Below are 26,421 nucleotides of genomic sequence, written 5' to 3' on the forward strand. Positions count from 1 at the left end.
AAATTTAAGGGGAATGGCATTCTCTAATCAAATGGTTTATAAAACAAATTAAAAATGGGTATGTGAAACATGTGGTCTGTATCATTGATATGCCCAGATGGTAAAACAATGTGGCAGGTAAATTATTATCTTAAAAGTGTAATTTGCCTATAATGTATAAACCATAAAGTCACATGACCTCAGTATAACAGCCATAATATCACAGTCAATGACACAATTTAGCACGCAGTGTTTGTAAAACCATGCACAGAGGAAACCACTACCTCAGTCCATGAGATGAGGCCCAGACAGTGCTGTCAGTGGCATACTTGTAAATTCCTCCTACAAATGGATTAACTTTTATGTAGGACACCACAATTTAACTCTACCTCAAGAATCAAAGAACACAATACCAAAATGAAGCCAATATCTCAAAAACCATTGGATCTTTATCATTTGAAAAACTGAAAATCACTTGACTTTAGGTCACAGTGAAAGTTATGAGCATCTGAAATGGTTTATGAGATTAGCAGTTGAAGTTGCAGAAGTGGATTTACAAAACTATATACAATCTTCACAGGCTCCTTAATTAAAATATCTATATTTTAAAAAGTGTAATGTATCCATAATAATGTTCCCTAATTGAAATATGATTAATTACTGTCATTTAAGGTACCTTATAGTTCATTGATAGGAGTAAACTCAATGCTAATCACAATGCTGTAAAACACAGCCTTAAAAATGATGGTGCAATCCAATAAAACTTTGGAAGGCTCATGGTCACAAGACAGATCAGTTACTATCATTGGACAATTAGATGAGCACTGGCTGTATGTAAACAGAATATTTGTGAACTTCTGCAATAATTACACAACAGCTAACATCAGTTCAACCACTTGGAACATTTGAAATCAATATACTGTTCTTAAGCAATGTTGAAGAAAAAAAGACATGCTGCAGTATATTGCTTCAGTATAAAATAAACAAAGGTACTAACACATTCTTTAGTCAGTCAATATGAAATAATTTATATGTAGAAAGCCTTTTGTAGTCATAGTATGTGCATGCCCATCAGGGGCTTCCCTTTTGCAGAGTTCTGGAATCATGTCCAATTTCGCCATTTGTGGACAACGATGACAAGATACAAAAGCATGTGTTTGCCATAAATAGCTTTGGCTACCAGAGGATTGCTCACAGAGTGCGGGATCAAATTCTCTACGACGACCAGCTTTTGGCTTCTACCCAAACCCAGACTCTAATGCTAGACATGCTTGTTTGATAGAAACAGTTCTAAAAAGCAGCAGTTAAAACAGTTATTTTCTTAACGCAGACACTGATTATTAAGCAAGGAACTACAGAAATTTAAGAAAAGGAAACTTAATTTTAAAATAATGTTATGCACTGATATTTGCCAGGTTTTACAATAAACACTTTGTTCTTTTCAGTATGTTCTGATCTGGGCACTTGATAATATTTGTTTGCATGAATACACGACACCCATTCCCACAAAGTAAAACCCATTAAAATGGCAATGTAACAATGTTAAACATCTTTTCACAGTATTATATTGTACATAGTACCTAAATATTCCAAAGTAAATACTAAAAAGTGGGCACTTAAAAATATGACAATGTTTCAATAAATGAAAAAGTCTGCTTCCTGTGTCAGCCACAAGGTTTATTGCAACGTGGCCACTTTTCTGATCTCAAAAACAATTATCCACTTAAGGCTCTACATAAATTGCCATTGTGACTATTTTATATGTCCTTCGTGTTGCAAAAATCACAGTAAACTTTGACCCCATCCTTCTTATTCAGTAGTGTACATATAACAAAAAAGGCAACAGAATAGCTATTTTTTTAAAAAATATGCATAACAGGAATAAAAACGGAGGTAATAAAATCACTAGATGACAAATGCAGAAACTCAATTGGCATTCCTTTGTGAGGTGGCTAAATAAAATATATTTTACAAAAAAGTGCCTTTGATGCATAGTGTAAAATTATGTGCTACCATTTCACAAACCCAGGCTACTCCTCAAACAAACCAAGTGCAATAGTCAATACTGAATAATAGCTACCTTCTGAGCAATGGAAAAAACTCTCAAGGCATTAAAAAAAGCATATTCAGTGTTTTAAGCTAGCCAATATGAATTGCCACATTTTCTACAATTATAAAACTATCAACAGTAACAGTCTAAATTGTAATCACTGGTAGTTAATGAGATCTCCTTCATGTGGGGGGAAAAAACAAACACAGAAAAAACAAACATCTAAGAACTATTCCAATAGGACCACATGATATCAACAGAGCTGCAAAAAAGGAAGCTCCTTGGATCCAGATGGCACGTGTCTGTCAGTTTACAAGGGTCTTCCTTCAAGTGAAACTACCACGTTTCCTCCTAATTTATCTGCAAGAGTAGAACGATCCTGAATGTCGTCTAAACCGTTAACTTGCCATTCATGTTTAATACCTGAAAAACAACCAAAAAAGTAATAACAATTAAATTCATACAAAAATGAAGCTATATATATATATATATATATATATATATACACAATACACGTGTTTTTTATTATTATTTGAAGGTACTATTTACTAACCTGTAAACTTCTTTTTGATGGCATCTTTAGAGCTAGCATAGATCATCTTGCTTTTTAGAGGGGCACCTTCAGGGGCCCTGTTAAATAATTAAATAAACAATAAAGTCAAAGTGAGCAGTGATGGTAGGCATTGAAAGATTGAAAGTCATCAGTGTAAATGTATTTATATCTAACAGATCGATTAGCTTGAAATGTATGTCTATTGGATGAATAGCTAAATGTTATATAAAACGTGTCGCTTCTTGGAATTTAAAAGGAAGAATTAAAAGTTACACAGGCCAACAAACTGTCTTATATACATACCAGAATATAAATACCAAATCTTCTTTCTTGGATTCTTTTGTCTCATATGTGGCATCATACAAGCCATATCGGCAGTCATTCAGAGGTAACAACTTCACAAAGGAAGCATAAGGGTCATCCACTGATTCACCGACGTCACCCACCAAGATTTCCTTCCCTGTCTCAACAATAATTTTTTTCTTGTCATCACTGAGGCAGAACAACACAGCTTTCTTTCTCCTTTTGACTTCGTCTGATGTTGAAGATTTTCTTACTTTCATTTCATTGAAAACCTTAATGACTTCGTCATTGACTGTGACGCCAGAGGCCTGAAAAAACACAAAAACCAAGAACAAAACATACATGTTAATCCCAATTGCAAATGTTTGACCAACGAACAAGCTATAACCCCTCACCGTGTTATTTATCTGAAACTTTAAATCAAGTTCCATAACTTACAGCAAATGTCACTTGCAATATTTTTGTTCCCTGTTTTACAAGTCGTTTTGAACAGAAGGTAGCCTACAAATACAGTGCTTAATCACTCATTTTTTTACTACATAGATTACTGCAAACTTGCACATGGCAGATGCATAAGTTTATAAGTGATTTTAAGTACCAAAAACAAAACTGTAACTGTAATTACTAAGCTGTCTTGCTAATTGATAAGTCTTCTTAAAATAATAATAAAAATCTGTCAAGCAATAGCGGGATTTGTTTTTTATACATTTTTTTTTCTTTACATTTTTCACTATCACCATAATGTAACATACTATTAAACGTCTTTGATTGATTAAATAAAACCGCCCTGTGTCCAACAAGCCACACAAGTAAATCTAGAACGAGCTTTTAGTTTTATCTTGTCGAGTCATTTTAACCTGCCGCTTCGTTTGCTCGGAGCTATTGTGGTCATCGTGGGACTTTACATTTTCTTACATTTCATATTAAAACAGTGTTTACATAAAAAAAAAAAAAAAAAATACCTTTTACATGGTCAACTTTACAGTGACCTATCAAAAGTACCGGTTCACACAAAACATATTACATTAACTAACACAAACACACACACACACAATGAAAACAGTTTTAACATGTAAAATAGTCATTACAAATACAGCAGCTTTCATGTTTAATGAAGTAAATCTGTGACAATTATACAGAACAACATAATAACCGCAAATTGCTAATCCAGTAATGTGTTATTCAAACGAGAAAACCGCAATATACTGTGAAAGGCCAACTTCACTCACCAGCTTTAACGCCAAAATCTCATACATTCAAGAAATGTCTTCTTAATCAACGGTCTTTCTGGTAAAAACCATGGATTTTCCAAAAATGACATCAAACGGACTTCTTAACTATATTCAGCAGCCGGTCAATGCGGCTACAATTATGTTAAAATGGCTGCCTGGAGGATTCAGGCCCTGCGGTACTGAACACTGTTTTATTAAACCCAACTCAAATCACTTTTTACTTTCCAACAGAAAACCACTCTGCCATTGTCATGTCACCAACAAACCTGTATTAATAATGATTTGCTCCAGGTTAGTGTTTAAAAAGGATGGCAAAGAGTTAAACGTAAGGAAATACATTTCTGGGATTTCGTCCCCGGAGGGGCATCATTGCTTACCATGTTGTCTGGTGGTCTGTTCGGTGTTTGCACTGAGTGTGAATCACGTCGGGAATCTCAGAGTCTGAGCGAGAAGGGGCAGCGCGCAGCCACACAAACTCACTGAGCCGGAATGGGATTGGCAGCTAGAGCAGACAGCAATAACGCAACAGCCCAAACACTAGCATGTGCTTTAGTGTAGCGTCCATTGGCGACAAGGAGAAACAGCAAATTGATTATAGACAGGCTGTTACTGTAATGAAGCGTTACTATTTAAAACCTGCTGCAAGTAGTCAACTATTTTAAGCGGTTTTTTTTTTTTGAGTGCCCATATGGGATATGCCTAGCTACATTACATCTTTTAATAAGTGAATGGGATTTAACATTTATTTACTTGCTCTTTTACAAAGTTTAAACTACCAAACCATGTTTAATTTACCAAATGAAACCATGCATAATCTACAAATATTCATAATCCTGATTGTACACATGAACTTAAAATCTGAGCGAAGTATACCAATTATTTTATTGAGAGGTCCCGGTTTAACTGATTTAGAAATATAAAAATCATGAGTATTTACAAATATAATCACATTTTTGTTGTCTGCTCTGTGGTTGGCCGTTTAGAAGTCAAAGGGAACTGCATCACCAGCACTCATGTAATGCCTTTCAAAGAAAGCCATTAGGCTTCCACCAACAAATATACCACCTACTACTTGTTTCCTTGCTTTATTTTTACATGGAGCCATTTGACTATTTAGACATGTATCCATTATTAAATAAAACATTTCGTTTTTGAGGGTCTTTTTTTGTCTGCTAGACTAAACAGATGTACTAGTTTTACACTGACAAAAAAACACCAGGAAGTTTATGGGAAATTAACACAATATATTTTAGAAAAGATGTGTATCTATTTTAAAAACGGCAGATTATGGAATTAGTAAATAAAAGCCACAAGTATGAAACAATTTCAACCATTTATTTATTTTTACAGGTAGAAAAAAAAAAATCTACAGAAAATGGTATAAACAAGTTATTTAAATACCTTTCTGTGTCAAAAATTCCATGTAGGCAACAAGGCTAGATTATAATTATTTATTTATTATCAGAAAGCCCATATGAAATAGTTCATACAACAATGAAAAAAAATATAAGGCAAACTGCCTCTGTAGGAACATTTTTATTTAAATACATAAAAAAAAGTCTCAAACCCTGAATTATATTCAACACTATATAAATATCTACGAGGTTTAGCAAGGAAGAGCTTTTTTTTTCATTTCTGTGTAGTGTTGCATCGACTCTGGAACCTGATACACCATCCCCTACATACATCAAATATTATTATTTTCCTCAGTAAATGGTGCTACAAAAATAAATCTAGAAAAACTATACTGAAGAAAAATAAAATAAAAAATAGCATTCAGACTGGAATATCTTTGAAAACCTGAAATTTATTGCAAAAAAAAAAAAAAAAAAAAAAGTACATTTATCTGATGTCCAGATTTGTCACCAATATACATATCTTATGCAACATAACAAAAATATCACAACAAAATGCAAATCTCCTGAGTGTTGTACAATGGAAATAATTGATAAAGATTACAGTGCAGATCATATCTCAAGGCCATTGAAAAGCAAGTTCCTGAAGGACTTTAAAATGGCATGAGGATTTTATGCCACCACCCGACTATTAGTTTAAAACCCCAATAAATTGGCAAGCCTCCTTCGTCACAGTTTGTAGAGATGTTTGTGAGGCTATTATGTAGTTCCTTCTCTTTACAAGTAAAGGGATTCTTTAGTCCAGGTTAAGAGCTAATTTATCTTTACCGAATGCTCATGTTTCCAGAAGTGTAGGAGTTCTGTGGAAGGCTTACATCCTTGACCTCTTGGTCGGTGGAGAAATTATTTGGTCTGCAGATTTTATTTGAACTCCCAGTTTCTGAGCCTGGCTGTGGAAGAAGGCTTGAAGTCGGACTCCAGCTTTTGCTTCGTTTGTGTTGCGAGGGTTGTACTCCAAACAGTTGGCGAACATCAATTCTACATCTTCAATGAAATCAGCTGGAGGGCCAGAAAACAGACAGCAGATTATTAAAGACATAAAGGAGGAGTGTATCTACCATGTTAATGAAAGCACAAAGGTAGGCCTACCAACAACGTAATTATACATTTTGCTTCTCTGACCTCAGGTTGCTAAATGTTCCCAAGACAGGTGTTACTACAACGATGACAGAGCTTTCAGTACTACGGTCAAACTCTGTTCTGATTTTCGTCAAAGAATCCCAGGTCCCACATAAACAAAAGAGCTAATCATTCAAATTAAATACATACATATCATGAAGGTGAAAATTACAGTAAATAATTCAACTTACAGGCCATATGGTATTCACAGCTGTTGACTTTCTCTCTGATTATATTCAAGGCAATAGGCTTTTGGATGACATCATAGTAATCTGGCACCTGGGATGGGGGTAAGATAATTGGGAATCAAAAACTTAATTTATGGTTTTGCATTTGCTTTCCTACACCTATTGATGAACTGTTATATTGGAGTAGTTATTTACTGCAACATAAATTAATGCCAGCTACTGAACACCAGGCAGTTGCATGGTTGACCTACTGGGATTCAAACTTGGCAGTCCTGTTGAGCAGTTACTACTCCTTTTCCAATTGTTTCAAAAGTACGAGAGCAATGTCCCCAACATTTATCAAAACCATTCATTTACTCAAGGGTGCAATTCACACCATGTGTAGGAAAGCTTACAAAAAGTTTACAAAACGAGGCAACTCTAAAAGTACATTTAGGTTGTCAGTTTTGCAGTTTTACTAATGTATTCCTGTCACAAACATGGATGAAAGTTGCACTTGTAAATATGTCCTGCGCGGGTCGGATTTTTACGACCCACTTCACTTATGTTTACCTTTTAGTACGTTACATTTTTTTTAGACCCGCACCCGAACTGCAAACCGCGATAAAGTTCACATTGTGACCCGAACCCCACACGCTTTTGCGAGTCACCCGCATGTACCCGACCCCAAGCAGAACTCTAGGCTAAAATACACTGGAATCAATCTGCTATTGGGGAGGATGTAGCTTAAAAACAATTATCATGAAGTACTTTTACAAAAGGAAACCTACATTTAGCAATAGTAACGGGTAACAAACTTTTTATTCCTTTTTGTCAGGAGTTTCCACTTTATAAAAGAGAACCTATATAGCTGTATATTTATGTAGTACAAGTGATACAGGATCTTTACCTGGGTTCTAGAGACCAGTTTCATGAATGGCCAGCTGTCTTCATGCCGTACCAACTCTACAACAAGTTGTTCACATGCCGACAGCTCGTGCACACCATAGTTTCGACCTGAACTCCTCCTGTTGGATGGCACTGGAGGAGGTACCACAGCTTTAACTTGGGTAACTTGGTCTGCTGCATCTAAAACAGATGAATAACAAAAAGTTTTAGCAATAATTGCAGCTTGGAAATCTATACACACTTGGGACAAAAGGAATAGCAAGGCAAGCTAAATTCTGGAAATACACATTTAAAAGAATCTAAGCATCGTGCCAAATCAAAATATCTGGTTATTCTTCCTACCTGTGGCTTGTCTCTTCTTTCCCCTGCGATCCACTTCGCTCTCCTGGGGTGACACTATCTGTGCGGTTCCTCGAGAGGAGACGTTTTTTGAGCTCCGGGATAATGCAGGGCTGCTTTCAGGAGTATTTTCCACAGTCTTCTTCCCCCTGCTCGCTCTAGAACGACAGCTGGACAGGTCTGTGAAGGAGTTGTCGGCTGACTTCAGCTCCAAGCTGAGCCTGCTGCTTGAGCGACTGCCAGGCCTGGAGGGAGGCCTGTTCTCAGATGATGGAGTAGCCTTCCCTTTCTTTCCAGAGCTCTTGGAGCCACCCTTCCCAGTAGATGTGGTCTGTTTTGAGGTGTTCTGCTGGCTGCGAGGAGTGGATCTGCCAGATTCTGGTTGCCGTTGTGAGCCTCGTCCTGTACTGGATTTGCCGCCTCTGGTGTTCAGTGGCAGCTTTACTGCTGCTTGACGTTTCTTTGGAGGACTGCAATAAATAAATAAAAACCAGGTATATCAAGAATGTAAAATGCTATACATAAAATCACACTTTACAGGTGTCAGGACCATTAACCCTTTGCGGTCCATTGTCGGACTGGGTCCGACATTGCAATTATTCCTCACAGGTCCTTTGTCGGACTGGGTCCGACATCATTATAGCAACGCAAAAAACGGGTTTCTAGTCATTTTTTCTCCGGAAAAAGGCCGAGAAAACCATTCAATTGCCGAGTGGGAGCGACAGAAGCCGAGACAAGTCGAAAAAAAAAAAACAAACAAGGCGTATCTCATGATTAGTCATGCATGGTATCTGATATCAGATAACGGGGCGGGTCGTAAGTAAACAAGTTGGCTGACTGAATCAGCGCACAGAAAACACGGACATTTGCAGAGCTTTTTTGAGATGTTATAGTAATAAAATAATGACTTGGATCGCATTATTGAGGAGTTTGGTGATAAAACGAGTGATCCGGAGATGATCGATCGGTATGTACGACTATTATTATTATTATTATTATTATTATTTCTTTCTTTCTTACATAGGTGAGCGCTATAGCAAACGAAAGGGTGGGGCGGGGCTGGAGATGCCTAGTGAGTGCTTTGTTGATATGCAGGGCCATTTAAACCCGTTTGACTGTGGAAAAAAATACTTTTAAACAGCGCGTCTAAAATTAACTGCGCGTGTGAAAATTAATTAGACCTGACGTGCCTGACGCGCGATTAATAAACGGACCGCAAAGGGTTAAAAGGTCACTATGACCCACATTCATGGTGTTTAATACTTTCTATGCAACATGTGTTTTCCAAATTATTTGATGACCAAAGGACAACTGAATCTAAAGCCTCAATTCAAATAGATGCTGCGATTTTTCTGAACAATGAAACACAGTTAAAGCATACCTCTCTTCATCATCCTCATTCTCTTCCTCCTCAGATTCACCCTCATCATCCTCCTCCTCCTCCTCCTCTGTCTGCTCCTCCTCTTCTTCATCTTCCTCCTCTCCCTCACTCTCAGACCCCTGCTCATCATCTGAGTCGACTGACGATCTCTGGCGGGAGGACAGCCGTCGGGAACGCTGTTTGGGTCGGCACTCTGGGCAGAACCAGTCACCTTGGGGGATTGTCTGAAATACACATAGGTTAGTCTTCAACTGCATTTTTAATTAAATTCTGCTTTTGCTAAACTGCTTACTGGATAAGTGAAAGCCAAAACCAGTACGTTTTTGGGTTATGATATTGACTAATGCACTGTCTCACCAGACCTTGGGTCACCCACTGAAATTATGACTAGCAGGACTCCACTGAAAAAAGAAAATGTAATTTAAAAACAATAATCATCCATACATCTTCAGATAAAGCAGCATTCTTCTAGAATGTGAACCCCATAGTTTCATTACCTTAAGCTTTGGCCTGATGCAGTAGATATGATGCCCTCGATCGCAGCCATCACACAGGAGCATGTTCTCTGCATCACCTTTCTTACGACACATCTTGCAGCGAGCATTTAGGATGGACTTAGACCACATGATACTGCGGTCCAGAGTGGATAGGTGAAGGAATACTTGGGACAGACTAGAGCAGGAGCTCAGGGATTCTCTCCAACGGTCCAGAACCGTCTTGTGCACACGGCCACTGTCGCTGGCATCTGAGTGGTAAACATCATGAAGGAGTATGGAGTTATTTATTTACTTTTAAAATATCATTTATTTACTAATTTTAAATTATTAGAAAACTCTTATTTTAATGGATTATGCCTATGCAGCCTTCTACTGTATACTAACAGAAGTAGCAAGAATCATGTAAGAAGCACAGAGGCCTGTGCACCAGCTGCCTGGAGGTCAGATGAATGACCTGGCCAAATCAATCTGTTAAGAGATTGACACACTAATTGTTATTCAATGGGCTGGATTTAATTTAATTCCTCAGAGATGTTAGAGTAATATTACATGTAAATTTAGCCCACTATAATTTAAGATTACCATCTTTTTCACTAGATTGGTCTTCATCTTTCTTTTTCTTGTCCTCTTTTCTCTTTCCTTTTTGGTCCTTTTTCAAATCTTCATCCCCTGTTTAAATTATGGAAAACAATTAGCACAAAGATACACACACACTAATTGTGTGTGTATAATATTTTTATATCTATCTATCTATCGTATATATAATTATAGTCAACCTCGGTTAACTCGACTGGTGGATAACTCGACACCTTTGCTTAATTTGACAGACAGTCTTGGTCCTGAATTTTCTCCATAATTTTTTAATTTGACACCACGCTTTACTCGTAACTTGAGACTTATTACCGGTACCGAAGGGATAAAAACTATTAAAAAGACTAGTGGATAACTCGACACTGTCGTTTCACGTGACTGACCTCTGACTGGAAATGGATTGATTGATTGATTGATTGATTAATTCATTTGCAACTACCAAGTGCAGCTGATTACGGTGTCAGCGCATAATTAAGGCTCTGTGAAATTTTCTTTAAAATTCACGGCAATGTCACTGGTAAAGTATCGTATTTTCGCTGAATGTGTACGGAAATGTTATAAATTATGTGTACAGACTTTTTTTAAAACAGCAAATATACAGATAAATGCAACAACTTCAAAATTAACATAAAAATTATTCAAGCACTTTACAACAGTGTGTGAATATATATATATATATATATATATATATATATATATATATATATATATATATATATATATAAATACACACACACACACACACACACAAATATAACAAAAAGCAGCAATATAAAAAAGTATTTTAATCCAATAAAACATCTGTTTTACAAGATTAAATACCAACTCTACAATACAGCCAACAGCAATGTGTTTTGTACAGGTAAAATAGTGTAAACTATGCATAGTCACTTTTGTATAACAAGACACATTTATCCAGCACCTTGTGCCGTGTAAATAATCACACTTCAGGGTCTGTATTAATAGATTGCTGTACCTACCCAGTGGTGGTTTAAGGAATTTCCGCTCAATGCCTTGTTCAATTTGGGACAGAGCTAATGCCAGGTAATGCACTGCATTATTTACTGGCTGTGGAGTGCTGGTGCTGGTAGAGGCAGTGCTTTGACATTCACTCTTTAATTCAAGTAACCTATGGAAAACACAGCAAAGGGGTCATTCTGAAACACTTTTCTTTTTTAAATAAGGGGGATGACACTTCTGACTGAATGGTTTGTAAACTTGCAGTACAATGGATAGATTATGTCTACTATTGATTTGGACAGTAAAAATAGTTTATTATTACTTCACAACACCTGTAATATAACTTCAGAGAGAATCATATAATACAGCTGTGTATTGGCTAAGAAGGGTTTAGTTCCCGTCATGCATAAATATAAAGCCACATGTATATGGAGACATGTGTCGTGGATCGAGGTCTCTGCCATATTTAGCATGCAGTGTTTATGTAAGGCTCCGAATTAAGTCACTGCCTTAAATGGTTTAAAAAATGTGGCAACAGCAGTATTGTAAAATTATTGCCACAAAATATTTTGTGGTAAAATACACAAGATCATAAATGGTATAAATCTTGAAGTGAATATCTCAAAAAGCGTTTATTTTTTTCTCATGTTTCCATAACAGTGAAAATATAAAGTTGAAGGGGGATATCTAATTATAAATCATTATATAAAACAAACAAACAAACAAACAACAACATTTCAGATAACTCTTGGACGTCAATTTTGTTTTTGTTATAGTTAGCCTTTAATCTATTTACATATTATTACCTGTCTTTTGTGCCAACTTTCATGTTCACTTCATCTATTTCCATCTCCTCCACATGACCGTTTTCAGTTTCCACAATTCCATTTTCCTTGATTTCATTGCTCAGCAACTCATACTGGCCACTCTCCAAAGCGTTTTTCCAGGCCTGTCTCTCCTTAACCTACAAAATTTAGGTTCAACGCTAAAAGTGGGTTATGTTACATTCAGTTTCTAGACCAGGATTGTCCAGGATGTCCACACCCATAGATTCCCTTATCCCAAGTAAGCCAATATTCCTGTTCCCTTGCATTTCTACCTTGCTCCTATGCTAGTCTCATCTTTTGTAGTCCAGTGGTGTGCTCCTAATTCTCCAGTTATTAATGCATTTACAGGGGTCACTTATTGTTGCCTTTCTTGTTTAATTATTTTCTGTTTCCTTGGCACACTTCATTTACTTTAATAATAATAATAAAAAAAGCAGATTTCTAGATTGGTACTAAATGTCAGTAGCAGCTGGAAAGCTATCATTGGCACACATACACAGGCCCCACAGATTTTTGGTCTGGATTAGTGTGTGTGTGTGTGTGTGCGCATATATCATGTGTCAGGTGAGGATTCCTGCACTTGTTAGACATCACATAGCTAGTGCTGGTGAGATTTCCTAATTGAGTCAACCAGGCAAACATGCAACTGTTAACCATAGTACAGTATACCCTCGCTATAACTAACCTGTTGGGGTCCAAGCCTTTTAAGTTAATGAGATGAGATTGTGAATAAAAGTAGAATTACATGTACCTGTTGATCTCATGTATGCAGTTTTCTGCCTTTGCATTATCCTATTCATTAAATAATTAAAATGCAGTACAAAAAGCAAAAATCCCGAATTGAAGCTGAACTTTTATTCAAAATCAATCTGAAATGAATCGTTTCAAAGTGCACCAAATCTTAATCGAACATGCAAGAATACCAAACTAAGCCTTTATTCAAAATCAACCCGACATGAAACGTCTAACATGAAAAGATCCTTTTTTTTTTTTTTTTTTTTTTTTTAAATCAATTTTGCTTTGCCACATGGTTGCTGAACAAGCCAAAAAACAGAATGCTTTTTGACAACCTATATTCACGACAGAGATATGCCTGCGTTACTCCTTTTTTCAAACAATTTTCATTTTGGAGGCAGTTACACAGCGCACGCTTTTTATTAAGACTAAAGATTTGACTTCACTGCGGAGGTGGCATCCCATGCGTACAGACCGGGTGGACAGTGCGTGTTTACATGATCTTTTTTTTTTTTTCTCCCTATTTTGCATCCAGGGGCCAGGTCCGTTATAATGAAGGGCGTTATAGCAAGGGTGTACTGTAGTATCACAAACACCATATACCTCTTACCTCCTAACTATATTGCTTTTTACTTCAGTGTCAACTCTAGCAGATTGTAACCTTTAATTACTCTATACAAGTCAGCTTTATAAGCACCTTTGGAGATTTGACAAGTGCAACTAACATGAACACAAAACCCTGGTATTTATGAAAGACCAGACTACAGTGAATATACCTTTACTGCTCCCAAAGTGCCCTGATAAATTCTGTCCTCCATATCCAACAGCAGGTCCTTAAGCCGTGTTTCAAGGTGTTTCACTGCTGACAGCTGAGTATCCTGGGTAATCTGAGCACCTTTTGATTTGCCAGACACAGGCTTGCTCTCAGCTTGTGGCTTATCTGAAAATAATAATAAAAAATAAATAATAATAATAATAACACAAGATTCCCCTTGCGGCACCATGTAATGCGAACATCACTTCAAAACTTTTCATTTTTACTGGCCGATTACAATGGAACATGAGCAACATAGAAAGAACTTTCTGAAATAATTTGACCAAGAGGTCACAAGACCAATGTCACACCGTCTATTATTAGATGCTAGCATCGGAGTACCAAAATCTCAAAGGTTTTAGTCTTTTAACTACAAAATGGCAGCCATAGGCCAAGGTTTATGAATGTTATTTACCACCAAGTTTCTCGCAAGGCTATTACATAACCCTGCAAAACTTGACCACATAATTGTAAAAATTAAAAAATAAGTTTTTATATTGCAAACACTGTTAAGGGTCAAGTTTAACTCATTGAATGGCTTTAACAAGATCTTACAGACCTTACATACTATTTTTTAACCTTAGGACATTTATAACAATGGTGGTGATTTAAGATCACAATGACAATTAAACAGAAAAAGAGTGAGAACTTTTTTTATATTCACCTACATCACTCAAAAGTATGTCACAGTTTTATTTCTAAACCTTATTAAACAGGTGAATGAAGAAATACAAACTTGCTGTGCCACCTACCAGGAATGTGAAATCTGTGTGTGGGGCAGCTGCTCAGCATCTTAGTAATTCTTGTCTTCTCCTGCAGCAGAGCCTCTTTTAGACCACTCTCTCGGCGCCCCCTGGAGTTCAGTGCCTCAATCAGCTGCCCTAGCTGCTCTGGTGAACTGTAGAAAGCCCAGAGGTTTGGCTTGTCCACTGGCTTGGAGGACTCTTGAGTGCTATCGACAGTGGCGGAAGTGGCTGTAGCCTGGCCAGGGCGCACAGGGGTGGCAACAGGGTCCTGAGGGTCTTTGTTCTCCAAGGTCGGTCCCTGAACTGCAGGCCCCGAGCCATTGGGCAGCAGCATATCCTCTGTGAGTCCTGAGTAATCCTCCTCCACAAAGAGGGCCGGGGCCGAAGGGAAGAGCCAGTAGCGACGGTAGAGACGGTCCCGTCCTAGAGGCAAGATGTAAGTGCAGACAGCTGCTTTCTGGATGCGCTCCAGCAGCTCCCCCTCCTTCTTTGCCTGCTCCTTTCGCAGGGCCTCCTCCTCCTCAGGGCTCAGCGTCTCCTTACTCTCTGTGCCATTCACCTTGGGGGACTCTTTACCTCCTGCACTCTTCTCTACAAAGCAGACAAAAAAAAAAAACAAATATGAAAATTCTCATGCCCAAATGGGAGAACACAAAAGGATATTATTAAACACTGCCCTATACAGTAACATGTCCTTACTGCAAAATTGTTATACACAACTACAGTAAACTGATATTACTCTTCTTGCCTTTCTTGGGTTCAGATTCCTCCTCGTCCTCAGTGGCAGTGTCCTGTCCCATTTCCTTCTGGGCTGCCTCATGACTCTCAGTGCTGGTGTCCATCTCTTCCTGCTCCTCCTCCCTGCCAGAACAGACCAACACAAAGCTCAGTTTAAGTTTAACTTTTGTTAATACAATATACTTGTCTGTTTACTAAAATATTATTGTTATTATTCTGACAGTTCAGATCTATTACTAAAACTTACAAAAGTTGCATCACAAGCAGTTCTCCAGATGCATGCTAAACTTTTAAATGACAGAAAGTCTATATCCTCGTTTTATTCATTAACCCCCCCCCCAGTTCTTGGTAGTTAAAGAACAGTACCGACCCCTGGATCTTGAATCCTCACGATTAACATTTTTAATAGACATCATGCCCAAAGGTTTCTTTGGTTTCTAACTATTGATATATCAAAGTACAATGTTTCCTTTTATTTATTTTGTATTCCCATTCCAGACAACACATACCCAGCTGTGTTTTCCTTTGTGCCATTTCTTTGTTCATATTCCTTTATCTTTTCGTGTTTTTCCTTCATCTTCAGTTCTTGCTCTTTCAGCTTTTCTTCCTTCTTCTTGCGAAACCTATAAAACAAGGGTTCATTCATTTGATCAACACAAGATCTCCACTACTGCATGTATGGTTTTCCACCCAGATAAATGTCTACATAATATTGAGCCTTCGGAGCACTTCATGGTGTCAGCATAAGACAAATAACAAAATCTTAACACTCAGTAGCACTACTATCCTCTAAATAATTCACTGAAAGAGTTAAAGGAAACCAAAAGGAATACCATATACAATTTCCTATAAAAATCTTACTCTTATAACCTGGATTTATTAAAATCTTTAAATGTTCTACCCAATTTGAAATGCTGAATGTGTCACTTCTCCACTGCAACCAACTTACTGATCAGTGAACTAAGACAATTAATGTCCACCCTAACCCTCAAACGTGCCAAGGCTGATGTAGTGCTCACTGTGGGCCCACAGCTCAAAAACAGGGGAGCTCCTGATCATGCGACTCATCATCTACACTCATATGGTAGGATCTTTACTTGATAAGCCCATGGGGATCCAGTATCTGCCATTGTTTGGCAACACCATCATTAGGACATTCCTCCAGTTTCATGTGAACACAGTCTTAGTAGATACTCATGCTGAAAAAGTATTTGAATGGATGTGTACAAACTAAAGCTCTAGTCCCAAAACACACAACACATAGTGAACAGGACTGCATCTGGGTACACAGTCCTAGCTGGACTGCAGAGAGTGAATACCTGGCTGCTGCTTCTTCCCTCTCTCTCCGGTGCTGCTCTGCCTTCAGCTCCCTGAACTCTTGCTTGGCTTGCCGGAGGATGTCTGCGTTGTCTTCAATGAAATCCCGGGTGGAGACCAGGGTCAGCAACTTCCCACAGAGAGCATGTAGGATTTTCAGCTTCTCGCCTGAAATCCAAAAAAAAAAATAAAGACAGCATCACTAAACTAAATATTAAGGAGGTAAAACTGTAAGAGACCAGAAGAAAAACCTTTTAGAAATCTGAACTAGGGCAATGTAGAGAACACATTCATGGTTAAGAAAATAAGTAATCTACAGCCAAAATGTTTACAATAGAGATTTTTTTTTGTCATTACTTTTGTTCCTACACCAGGCAAGCCTACTTTGGGTTTTACTGCTCATTAATTCTCACCTGGTAACAGATCATACACTGGGATGTTGGACAGCTTCTTTATCAGCCCTGGGTTGCAAAGCCGCAGCTCCACACAAGGGTCATCCATGGAATCAAAGCCACCCTGTTTCTGGTAGCGGTACTTGGCATTGGCTGATGTAACATCAGCACCTGAAGCCAGGATGTGAAGCCGAAGAATTTCAGAGAGAGTGCAACTGTCCAGGTCTAGTTGCTTTAAACTGCAGCCTGTAGAGGATTCATACACACTTAAAATGATTTTGACTTCAAAACACTGGATCATAAATTCTGAGGTCAACTATAAAACATGGTCTTGCAGTAGTTTTATAGTTTTACCTCAAAATAGATTAGTTTATATTGAGCTTTCAAAGTTCCCCAAAAAGACTGCAAACTGTAGATTAAAAATAGAAAGAAATACCCTGGTATAGCTGAGGCCAGGCAGCTGCAAGAGAAGCCACAGCACTGATGGCAGACTGGGTTGGGTCTGCATCTTCATCCAGAGCTTCTGTGAGATCTAACGAGATAGAAAGAGAGTGCATTTAAATTTAGAGATTTAATGCAGTTACATTCAAAATAAAACAGAACTTTTGTTACAACACACTACAGCATTGCTGCACAATGATGGCTGACCTTTGGTGTCAGCCTCAGCTAGCTGCTCGCGTGCCACATCCTCCTGCTCCTCAGCCAGCGCCATGAAGATGGCGGACATGAAGAAGAACAGCAGCTCGCAGAGGGGGCCTTCGGGGTCACTGCCCATCAGGGCTTCCTCCAGGACCTCTGGAACAAAAACACACACAAAAAACATGTCAGCTTCACAGGAGAGTGGAGATTCATTTACAAGACAGGTCAAGTGGTCTACAAATCCTGAAGTAGATTAATGCATACTTCATTTACCATCACGCATGGGACAGACAGTCCCTTTGCATTTGACTTCTAATCATTCCCACCTAAAGTGATGCCTTCAGGGAACTCATCCTGCAGGTCGAAGAGCTCTCCAAAGGCCTGCAGGAACTCCAGCACCATCAGGGCCTCTCCGAAGAACTCGGGGGGCAGACGTGTCTTCACCGGGAGGGGTGTTGGGAGCTCCTGGAAGAGCAGACCAAACAATGGTCACAAAGGTGAAATCAGTAGTACATGTATAAATTAAAAGCAGCACCATTCAGTAGTAGTATCGTTTTGCAACGCTTCTGTTTTGCAACCTTCAGTATGTCTCTTATTAAATGAGCTACTCGAGTTTATCCATTTGATTTACATCCATCTCCACGCACAGAATAATATTGTTATCCTTATACCAAAATAGTATTTTTATTATTCAATACACAGCATCAATACCGTACCTTAAGATCATCACATTCCATATCCTCACGTCGTTTACTCCACTGCTTCAGATATTCAGTATACTTTCGTTTCTCTTCTCGTAGCTTCTCCCGTTCCTGAAAAAATGAAATGTACAATAGAATGGGTGGTTGCAGTGGTAAACCAGTATAAAGAAAACGATGCCTCAGAGTGAGACACATTGCCCTCAGTCAACAATGTAGAAGCAGGTTGACCCATTTATCTGTTTTTTTATTATTGTTTACAATGGAAGCCAACAAAACAGAGTTACGGTGTTGCTTCTCTATCAATCAGTAGACTGGAGAGACTAAAATTGCAGGACACCAAAATGTTCATCTCACTAGGCCAATGTACATCTCAGCATGGAATATATACACAGTAAAAATAACTCTGCATCTGATTACCTTTTCCTTTTCTGCTTTCAGTCTGTCTTTCTCCTCTTTCTTTTTCAGTCTTTCCACTTCCACCAGCTTCTTCAGTTCCTCCTTCTTCTTCTCTTTGTCTTCTTTCTCCCTCTTCTTGGCCTCAAAAGTATCTGATTTTTCTTGTCTCAGCTTTGCCTTCTCCAGAGCTTTAAAAGAAATCAATGTTCTTGTCAAACAGCAGAGACGTGGATTCTATCAAGGAATACTTGGTAGGCAACGCAACAACGTGAAAGTTCTAAAACATAACACTGAAGTGCGTTTAACTCTTTCAAAATTGAAGAACAGTTGAGAGGTCTAGTATTGATAACTCCATACAAAACTGTATATGGCTACAAAAAAGAACCTTACCCATAGCTTTCATTTCCTCCTTTTGTTTCTGCAGCTTTTCATTCTCTTTTGCGGCTTTATCTTTGCTTAGATTTTTATGCCTGGGAGTATGTTCTCCATCAGTGGCAGTGTCAGACTGAAAAAACCCAGGAGAAGCAGTGTGAAAACAATGAACACAACAAGAATCTATTTTATCAAATCAGTAACACAATAACTACAGGATATCAAATATAAGAATGCATCTAAAAAATAATGAACAAGTAGGTTCAAATTTACACCGTTTTAATAACTTAAAACACACACACCACAGTATTTTATTGCAAGTTTAAGTAAGCAGAGTTTAATCACATTTGATTACTTACATGTCCACGAGAGGTTTGTCCACTGGAAGGTCTACATCGACCTTTACTTGCAGGGCTGAACACAAATGTTGGTGGCTCATCGGGGAAAAAGGAGGAGAAATTCTGGTCCAATAACTTATATCTTGTAATACTAGCAGTCTGTTCAAAACAAAAACATAATAATGTATAAGTGTTCCCCCCTGTATTAAGGCAGCCCTTTATACCACATAATACCATTCCACTACTGGCTTGGCTATAGCAGATCAAGGACACAGTATGTAAACATACCTTAATTCCAATCACACCATTCTGAGGCTCACAGTGTTGTTTCAATAGCAGTTTCAGTCTCTCTCTCGAAAACATATTTTTCTTACGGCTACAATAAGAAAGGGGGTTAAAAATAGGCATTTTAACATCCCAGAAATAAAGTGAACACATATTGCTTAAACTAAAAAGTAACAACAGTCATGGAGATAGCATCAGGAAGAACAAAACACATATCCAAGAATATCAGGCACTTTAAAAAAAAAAAAGGACAATTCTGTCAATTGCATTCAACTGGTTTTATCTTGTAGGATACCACTTTCATCCAGATCCATATTTCATCTGTTTTTAATAGTAGTATCTACTGCTTTAAGACACCTTTTTAATCATTTAAGATTGCAGATCATTTAATCACAACTGAGGTTGTGTACAAATTAAAAAGCAAAGTGTTTTTTTTTTCTTACTTAATCTGTCCAGTCTTGACAATAACGGGTTCACATCCTTCAACTTTAGTAGGTTGCACTTTGTACTTAAATAAAGAAGGTTTGATCATGGCTTTCTTTTTCCTGGAACACAAAAAATACAGAAAATGTAGTTCACCATTGATGGAAAAATGACAACACCCCACTGTTTAGAAATGCCTGTACAAATGATTATAGGTAATATTTAGTTAGTTGTGTGGGTTGTTAGTATAGTTGTGTTGGTTTGAGGGAAGAAAAACAAATCAGAAATTAGATAATATTTAATTATGTAGGAGAATTTTTGAAGAGAAACACAGGTGATAGTTTAAATAAGGTCAGTCGAGGAGTTAAGCCTGTCTGCTAGTCTGGAGAGGCTACAAGCAATGCTACTGAAAACAAATGGTGTGCTTTGATAACACAGGGTTTGTTTATTAACAAATAAAAATTTGAAATTACACCAAACACAAAAAACAATCTTAACAGGACAGAAAAATAAGTAAAACGTGTGTCTCAAGGTCAAATGTATGTTTACAAATTTTAATTCAATGACATCGCCATTTGAGTACTGCAGAGGCATTCATAAAGAGCTGATTAACAATAGCAAATACACAACTAGAGGCAATATGTTTACTGACCCATTCTTTGCTGGAGATTTAGTGGCTTTGGTGTTTCCTTCATCTTCACTGTCATCACTTATAATGATAGAGTTTCCCTCAGTCTTGGGTTTGACGTGTCCGTTTGCAATGCCATTCTGTCGAGGCGAGAGAACCTCTAGAATCTTGCATGGCTGCCTAACATTAAGGTAAAATAAATAAAGTTAGTACACTTTCAACGTAGGACAACAAAGAAAGTAGCCATTTGTTTCCGATATGTATCATCAAATGCAGCAGAAGGAATGTACAACTGTCCATCTGGTGTTTTTTTCCCTGCAGATAAAATAGTACAATAGTACAATGAGTGAAAAAAAAAATATTCAAAATAGGGTCTATAAAGTGCCTATCACACATTCTGATCTATCCACATTCATGGTTATAAGCAAACTGCTTGAATCATTTCAGAAACTGCAGATTAGTATAATCCAGTCACAGCAAGAACTGGACCTATAGCCTCCAGGATTGACAGAGGCTTACAAATCACAAAGTTATTTGCTAGGCCAGGTACAACACAGCTCTGCTGTTTCTATATGGTAAAGCATTTACTCCAGTCTAATGAAGCTGGTTTATCATGTGTTTGTACTTCTATTTACAGGGAAACATCCTCATAAATTAAAACAAACTTGCTAGAAATTAGAAGGTTTTGGTACAAGAAATAGGTGCTGTTGAAGTATTCAGCTGGAACAAAGGGTTAATTTAATTTGAAACACAGAACTCTGCTCATCAAGAGTTGAGGCTGTGTGGTCCAGTGGTTAAAGAAAAGGGTTTGTAACCAGGAGGTCCCCGGTTCAAATCCCACCTCAGCCACTGACTCATTATGTGACCCTGAGCAAGTCACTTAACCTCCTTGTGCTCCGTCTTTCGGGTGAGACGTAGTTGTAAGTGACTCTGCAGCTAATGCATAGTTCACACACCCTAGTCTCTGTAAGTCGCCTTGGATAAAGGCGTCTGCTAAATAAACAAATAATAATAATAAAAATAAAAAGATAAAGACTCTCTCCTCAACTTACTGACTACAGGAGAGACTGAGGCACAAAGCCAGGAAGTGCCTTTTCTTTAAGGTTGCACCACAAGCCTCATACTGGATTCAAATTACGCACCTCCTTGCACCCAGAAACTAACTAATCTTTGGCATGCCTGCAGGCGTCTTCATATTAGTGTGTAAAGAAGAAAGCAGTGTCTGTGCCCAACATGTCTCCCCTCCCCTGCTGTGGTTCCATGTTGCCTCATGTTTTTTAGTAACACAAGGCAAGCATGTCTGATGAATGCTCCCAGAGCTAAAACAACCAATCAGAGTGGCTCTGTATGAACTCCACCCATTAGCCCACATCAGTCATTTCTGTTATCACCAAAACCGGCTAATCAAACTACATGTAAAAGCTCGGAAACAAAGCCCAAAAAAGACTTCTGAATGGATGAAACAATAAAATCCAATGTTTAAAAAAAAAAAAAAAAAAAAAAAAACACACACACACACACAAAAATGCCTGATTACAATAGAGCCCCATTACATGAGAACAAACCTTTTTAAAACTTGTCGTCACACTGAAATTCAGAACAGCAGGCAAACCTTTCTAAACCTTTTTCAAATATTCAGTATTTTGGATTAATATTTATTATTTAACCATTTGCCTTAAATGGCTCTGCAATGGCATGACATGTTGGTTTTGCCAAGACAGAATAAACACCACCTTCTGGAAACAGAATACAACATACTATATATTTTTCTAATAATTAATCAGAGATACAATTCTTTTAATCTGAAGATAATTCAGTAATTCATTTTGACAAATTATTCTTAGGGTTACAGTTTACTTACAACAAAAACACTACCCTTTTTTAAAACATACCATATTATTGTTACACTTTTCATTTTTAAAACTACAGAATACCATCTGGAAGCTTAACGCTGACAAAACGGCAGAAGCAAGATAAAAATAATCAATACGATTCTTTAGTTCAAAAACGAATATTGCAAACCATGTTTTTCCACGCTTTGGAAGTTACAAATATGTGATTAGTTTAAATAGATCTTTAACAGTGTTAACATTAAGTAGGTCATTTTGAGTTTGAACTTCAGCACGTGTCTTTCTAATACCACGTTTCCATGGACCACATAACCCGGGTATGTGCTCGAGTTGCCCCCCCACAGATACGTTTCCATGTTTTTAAATTACTCCAGTTGGCTCTTAGTTCGGACGGGAGCCCGAATTATCTGGTCCGATTTCACTCCTCGGGCTGGCCTGAATTCGGGCTGGGAGGAAATTACTTCACTAAATGTCAATCAAATGTTGTAGGGGGTGGGAACATACCGTATAATGGGACGTTTTGGCTGGCATTAGTCGGCAGATTTGCTACTTTGGGAGATTTTGAATTGCCGTTTTTCACTTAGCATGGTCAAAGAATTAATTAAACCCTTGTTAAAAAAAACCACACACAAAAAATGCTTAACATAAAAAAAGAACAGTCCGACAACAGTAACAGGTACAGGTTACAGTGCCTCTTGGATTCTGATCGCATCAGATCAATTCCATATTTTTTAAATCCTTTGATGGAAATATCCGGTCTACTTTTAATCACTGCCATATCCACTTTGACATCTGGCACATTATTTCCCTTGTCCGGCGCTTCTTTCCCTGTTCTGCATACCAGTCTTACAGATGTATATGTACTGCATGAAACCAACGCGAAAGAATATCTAGATGGATTTATCTTTTAAATCATTGACAATCTGACTGCAACACCATCTGCAGCGAATGTCTTGACCTTTTCACTCGCAAGTATTTCCTGCCCAACTCACGTGATAACTCGGGAAAACCATGGAAACGCCTCATTTTTCATCAACTCGAGTTCTGGGAGAATTCAGACCAATTCACTCAAGTCGACGTGAACTGGCTGTCCATGGAAACAAGGTATAATTTTTGAGGTCCCCTATGGGGCTCCCGAGTGGCGCATCCGGTAAAGGCACTCCGCGTGGAGTGTAGGATGCGTCCTATAGCCTGGACGACGCCGGTTTGAGTCCAGGCTATTCTACTGCCGACCGTGGATGGGAGCTCCCAGGGGGCGGCGCACAATTGACAGAGCGCCGCCCGAGGGGGTGGGGCTTAGGTCAGCCAGGGTGTCCTCGGCTCAACGTGCACCAGCGACCCCCGTAGTCTGATCAGGCACATACGGGCTTGCCTGTAAGCTGCCCAGAGCTGCGTTGCCCTCCGACGCTGTAGCTCTGAGATGCCTGCACGGAGAGTCTGCAGCGTGAAAAGAAGCGGTCAGCTGCCGCTCCCGAGTCAGCGCGGGGGTGGTAGCGGTGAGCTGAGCCTAAAAATAATTAGATATGCTAAATTGGGACAAAATAATAACATAATTGGCGACTACTAAATTTATAAGAAAAAAAAAATGGGAGGTCCTCACCTAGTTCCATTTGTGCTCGTTACATCTACAGTTTCTCCAGCGAAGAAGCGATCCTTCACGTAGGTGAAGACATCATCACAGATGTCATGGAGCCGAGAGCGGCGTGTCAAGGTGGCGAGGTACAGTAGGGGCATGATCAGGGGCTCAGGGAAACTCTGTAGATTCTGTTTGGCTCGTTTCTCACATTCAAGAGCTTCTTGGTAAGTCAGTCCAGGCTTTCCTGTAATAGCGCAGCTCCATACCAGACTGTTACAAAGGATAGTCCTTTCAAAAAATTCACTGCAGATTATAAAAAAAGCACATGTTAGTTAACTGTCCCATTTCGTTCCAAGACAATTTTTTTCCATTTGCTTTTTTTTTTTTATTTGACAGCTCTCTAAATATGTAAACAACTTTACTAAATTAACAAAAAAAAAGGTCAACGTTTAGTTAGAATGTCATTGAAATGCTCCTATACACATTTAATTTTGTTATTTTCATATACTGAAACTTCTATCATAAGGGCACTATATACCTCAACAAAGACAACTGAACACATAGAAAGTGAACACATTAAGTGGAAGCCTAAAAGGCAAAATTACATTTGGAACATTCTAAATATTAATTGTTTAGGCCTCCCTATTCACAATAAGGAAGATCTCATCATAACCTGTAAATGGTAATTATTCAAAGAAAAACAAACTACCGAGTAATTCTATAAAATAGTTATTCTGAACACTGCATACTGAACAGATGCCAAATGGGTTGCTTTGGAATCTGTCAAACCTTAGTGTCTTTACTTAAGTTTAGGGTTAATTGTCTATATTACAGCTTTGTTTATTCACATTGCACTGTTTGATATTAACACAATAAGGGCAATAACTAACATACAAATCAATTTATGGCACTACCATAATACATTACTGCAGTGACAGTATTTTATTTATTTTGATTTAATCACTTAATACATGTTGATTTTCGAAAAACAAAACAACTACTTACCCCATATTTTGCGTTTACTAAAATGGTAAGGACTTGAGGGGTGTTATTTTTATCAAAGAGATCTAATCCTATTAACCCAAACCTCAACCTCATGCAGTGAATAATTACTACAGAGCAAAGGCTAGTATTGGCTTATACCTAACAGCACCAAAATTATATATACAAAAGTGTGTTCTCATAAAACATGAGTATACTGTACATGCTTATTGTAAAGCAAGGCCTATGCAGAGTAGTACAGTACTAATGCATAAAAGTATCAACCCACCAGACGGCATCTTCTCTAGTGTTATGAAAATTCGTGACATTGGATCACCTATACCATCAACAGAGTTCAATTCTAGTTATTTTTATTTACAAGCCTCGGCATATAAAACTTTGATCTAACGCCTTAGTTCGAGTTTGAACAAACTGAAACCGACTTCCTTGACTGTGTTTGTTTTTTAATTGTCGAATACGAATGTCATCTTTCTGATTGCAAAGATGAACCACTCTCTTAGTTGTATGAAATAAATACCCCCTTACTCATAGTCTCTGAAGATCTCGTTGGTTACTTTGCAATGAAAAACTTCTTCCGCGGGCTTGAGATTCATTGGAGGTTTCTGTCTGACAAACGGCTTTCTGTGGAGAAGCGGCATCTTTTTCCTTTCTCTTCTGTCTCTCTTAACTCTCGGGACTTTCAAAAATTGGAGGGAAAAACAAAGTAAAAAACTACTATCAGATAGTCAACTGTTGCCTCCCAACTCACCCAGTTATGCAGGGAACAGTCTGAAGGAGAAACACGTGTAGAGAGAAGCGAATTAAAGTTTTTAATGAGATTTCTTAAAGAGGAAATTCAGCCTTTTGTTAATGACACACGCTTCCCAGTCCCTCCCTCACAATAGTAAGTGACGTTAAATCCTGCCCACATGAAATGTGCTCAGGCTATCATACCGTATTTTACTGCTTATAATTAGAAAAATATGTATATAATACCAATAAAACCAATACCCCTTTCACAACAGAGTTAAGAAACTCATTACCGGTCGTGTAATGATGAAAAGACAAACGTTCCGTTCCCGGTTGCCCGACTTGTCGGAGCTGTTTGTATTAGTCAAGTTTTGATCCGCTCCAGTTCACAGATAAGGAAGGACAAAGAGGTGGAGCT

General features: G+C 38.1%; 2 protein-coding genes across 3 annotated transcripts; both read right to left on the reverse strand.

The window, feature by feature from the left end:
- Nucleotides 1-1,635: 1,635 nt before the first annotated feature.
- Nucleotides 1,636-4,673, reverse strand: cfl2 (cofilin 2 (muscle)). Of its 2 annotated transcripts, none has more exons than XM_034927234.2 (4): nt 4,495-4,673; nt 2,886-3,193; nt 2,583-2,659; nt 1,636-2,452 (listed from the first exon to the last, which is right to left on the reverse strand). In XM_034927234.2, the coding sequence occupies exons 1-4, from the start codon at nt 4,495-4,497 to the stop codon at nt 2,340-2,342; spliced, it is 501 nt and encodes a 166-aa protein (XP_034783125.1). In that variant the 5' UTR covers nt 4,498-4,673; the 3' UTR covers nt 1,636-2,339. The 2 variants fall into 2 exon arrangements, with proteins under 2 accessions (XP_034783125.1, XP_034783124.2); XM_034927233.2 differs by lacking the exon at nt 4,495-4,673 and adding an exon at nt 4,115-4,444.
- A 1,260-nt stretch (nt 4,674-5,933) lies between these two features.
- baz1a (bromodomain adjacent to zinc finger domain, 1A) lies at nt 5,934-26,421 on the reverse strand. Its single transcript, XM_034928068.2, has 28 exons — nt 26,297-26,421; nt 25,800-25,950; nt 24,297-24,575; nt 20,871-21,026; nt 20,239-20,340; nt 19,799-19,886; nt 19,532-19,669; nt 19,191-19,305; nt 18,822-18,988; nt 18,420-18,515; nt 18,030-18,168; nt 17,713-17,859; nt 17,501-17,596; nt 17,086-17,310; nt 16,675-16,840; nt 15,865-15,978; nt 15,366-15,478; nt 14,624-15,208; nt 13,834-13,997; nt 12,302-12,459; nt 11,516-11,664; nt 10,527-10,613; nt 9,945-10,192; nt 9,448-9,671; nt 8,070-8,536; nt 7,729-7,907; nt 6,843-6,930; nt 5,934-6,531 (listed from the first exon to the last, which is right to left on the reverse strand). Exons 2-28 carry the CDS (start codon nt 25,910-25,912, stop codon nt 6,344-6,346), a joined length of 4,791 nt encoding a protein of 1,596 aa, XP_034783959.2. The 5' UTR covers nt 25,913-25,950; nt 26,297-26,421; the 3' UTR covers nt 5,934-6,343.

Source organism: Acipenser ruthenus, chromosome 15 (assembly GCF_902713425.1).
Source record: "Acipenser ruthenus chromosome 15, fAciRut3.2 maternal haplotype, whole genome shotgun sequence".
In the NCBI taxonomy this organism is placed as follows: domain Eukaryota; kingdom Metazoa; phylum Chordata; class Actinopteri; order Acipenseriformes; family Acipenseridae; genus Acipenser; species Acipenser ruthenus.

What these genes read in the sequence shown, in the direction of transcription:
- cfl2 (XM_034927233.2), bottom strand. Translation starts at nt 4,141, where the DNA reads ATGTATGAGATTTTGGCGTTAAAGCTG. An exon ending in GATTTGGTATTTATATTCTG is followed by an intron (nt 2,660 to 2,885) that starts GTATGTATATAA and finishes ATTATTTAACAG; the next exon opens with GGCCCCTGAAGGTGCCCCTC. An exon ending in CATCAAAAAGAAGTTTACAG is followed by an intron (nt 2,453 to 2,582) that starts GTTAGTAAATAG and finishes GTTGTTTTTCAG; the next exon opens with GTATTAAACATGAATGGCAA.
- baz1a (XM_034928068.2), bottom strand. Translation starts at nt 25,912, where the DNA reads ATGCCGCTTCTCCACAGAAAGCCGTTTGTCAGACAGAAACCTCCAATG. An exon ending in AGCTGAGGCTGACACCAAAG is followed by an intron (nt 17,597 to 17,712) that starts GTCAGCCATCAT and finishes CTATCTCGTTAG; the next exon opens with ATCTCACAGAAGCTCTGGAT. An exon ending in GGAATCTGAACCCAAGAAAG is followed by an intron (nt 15,209 to 15,365) that starts GCAAGAAGAGTA and finishes TCTGCTTTGTAG; the next exon opens with AGAAGAGTGCAGGAGGTAAA.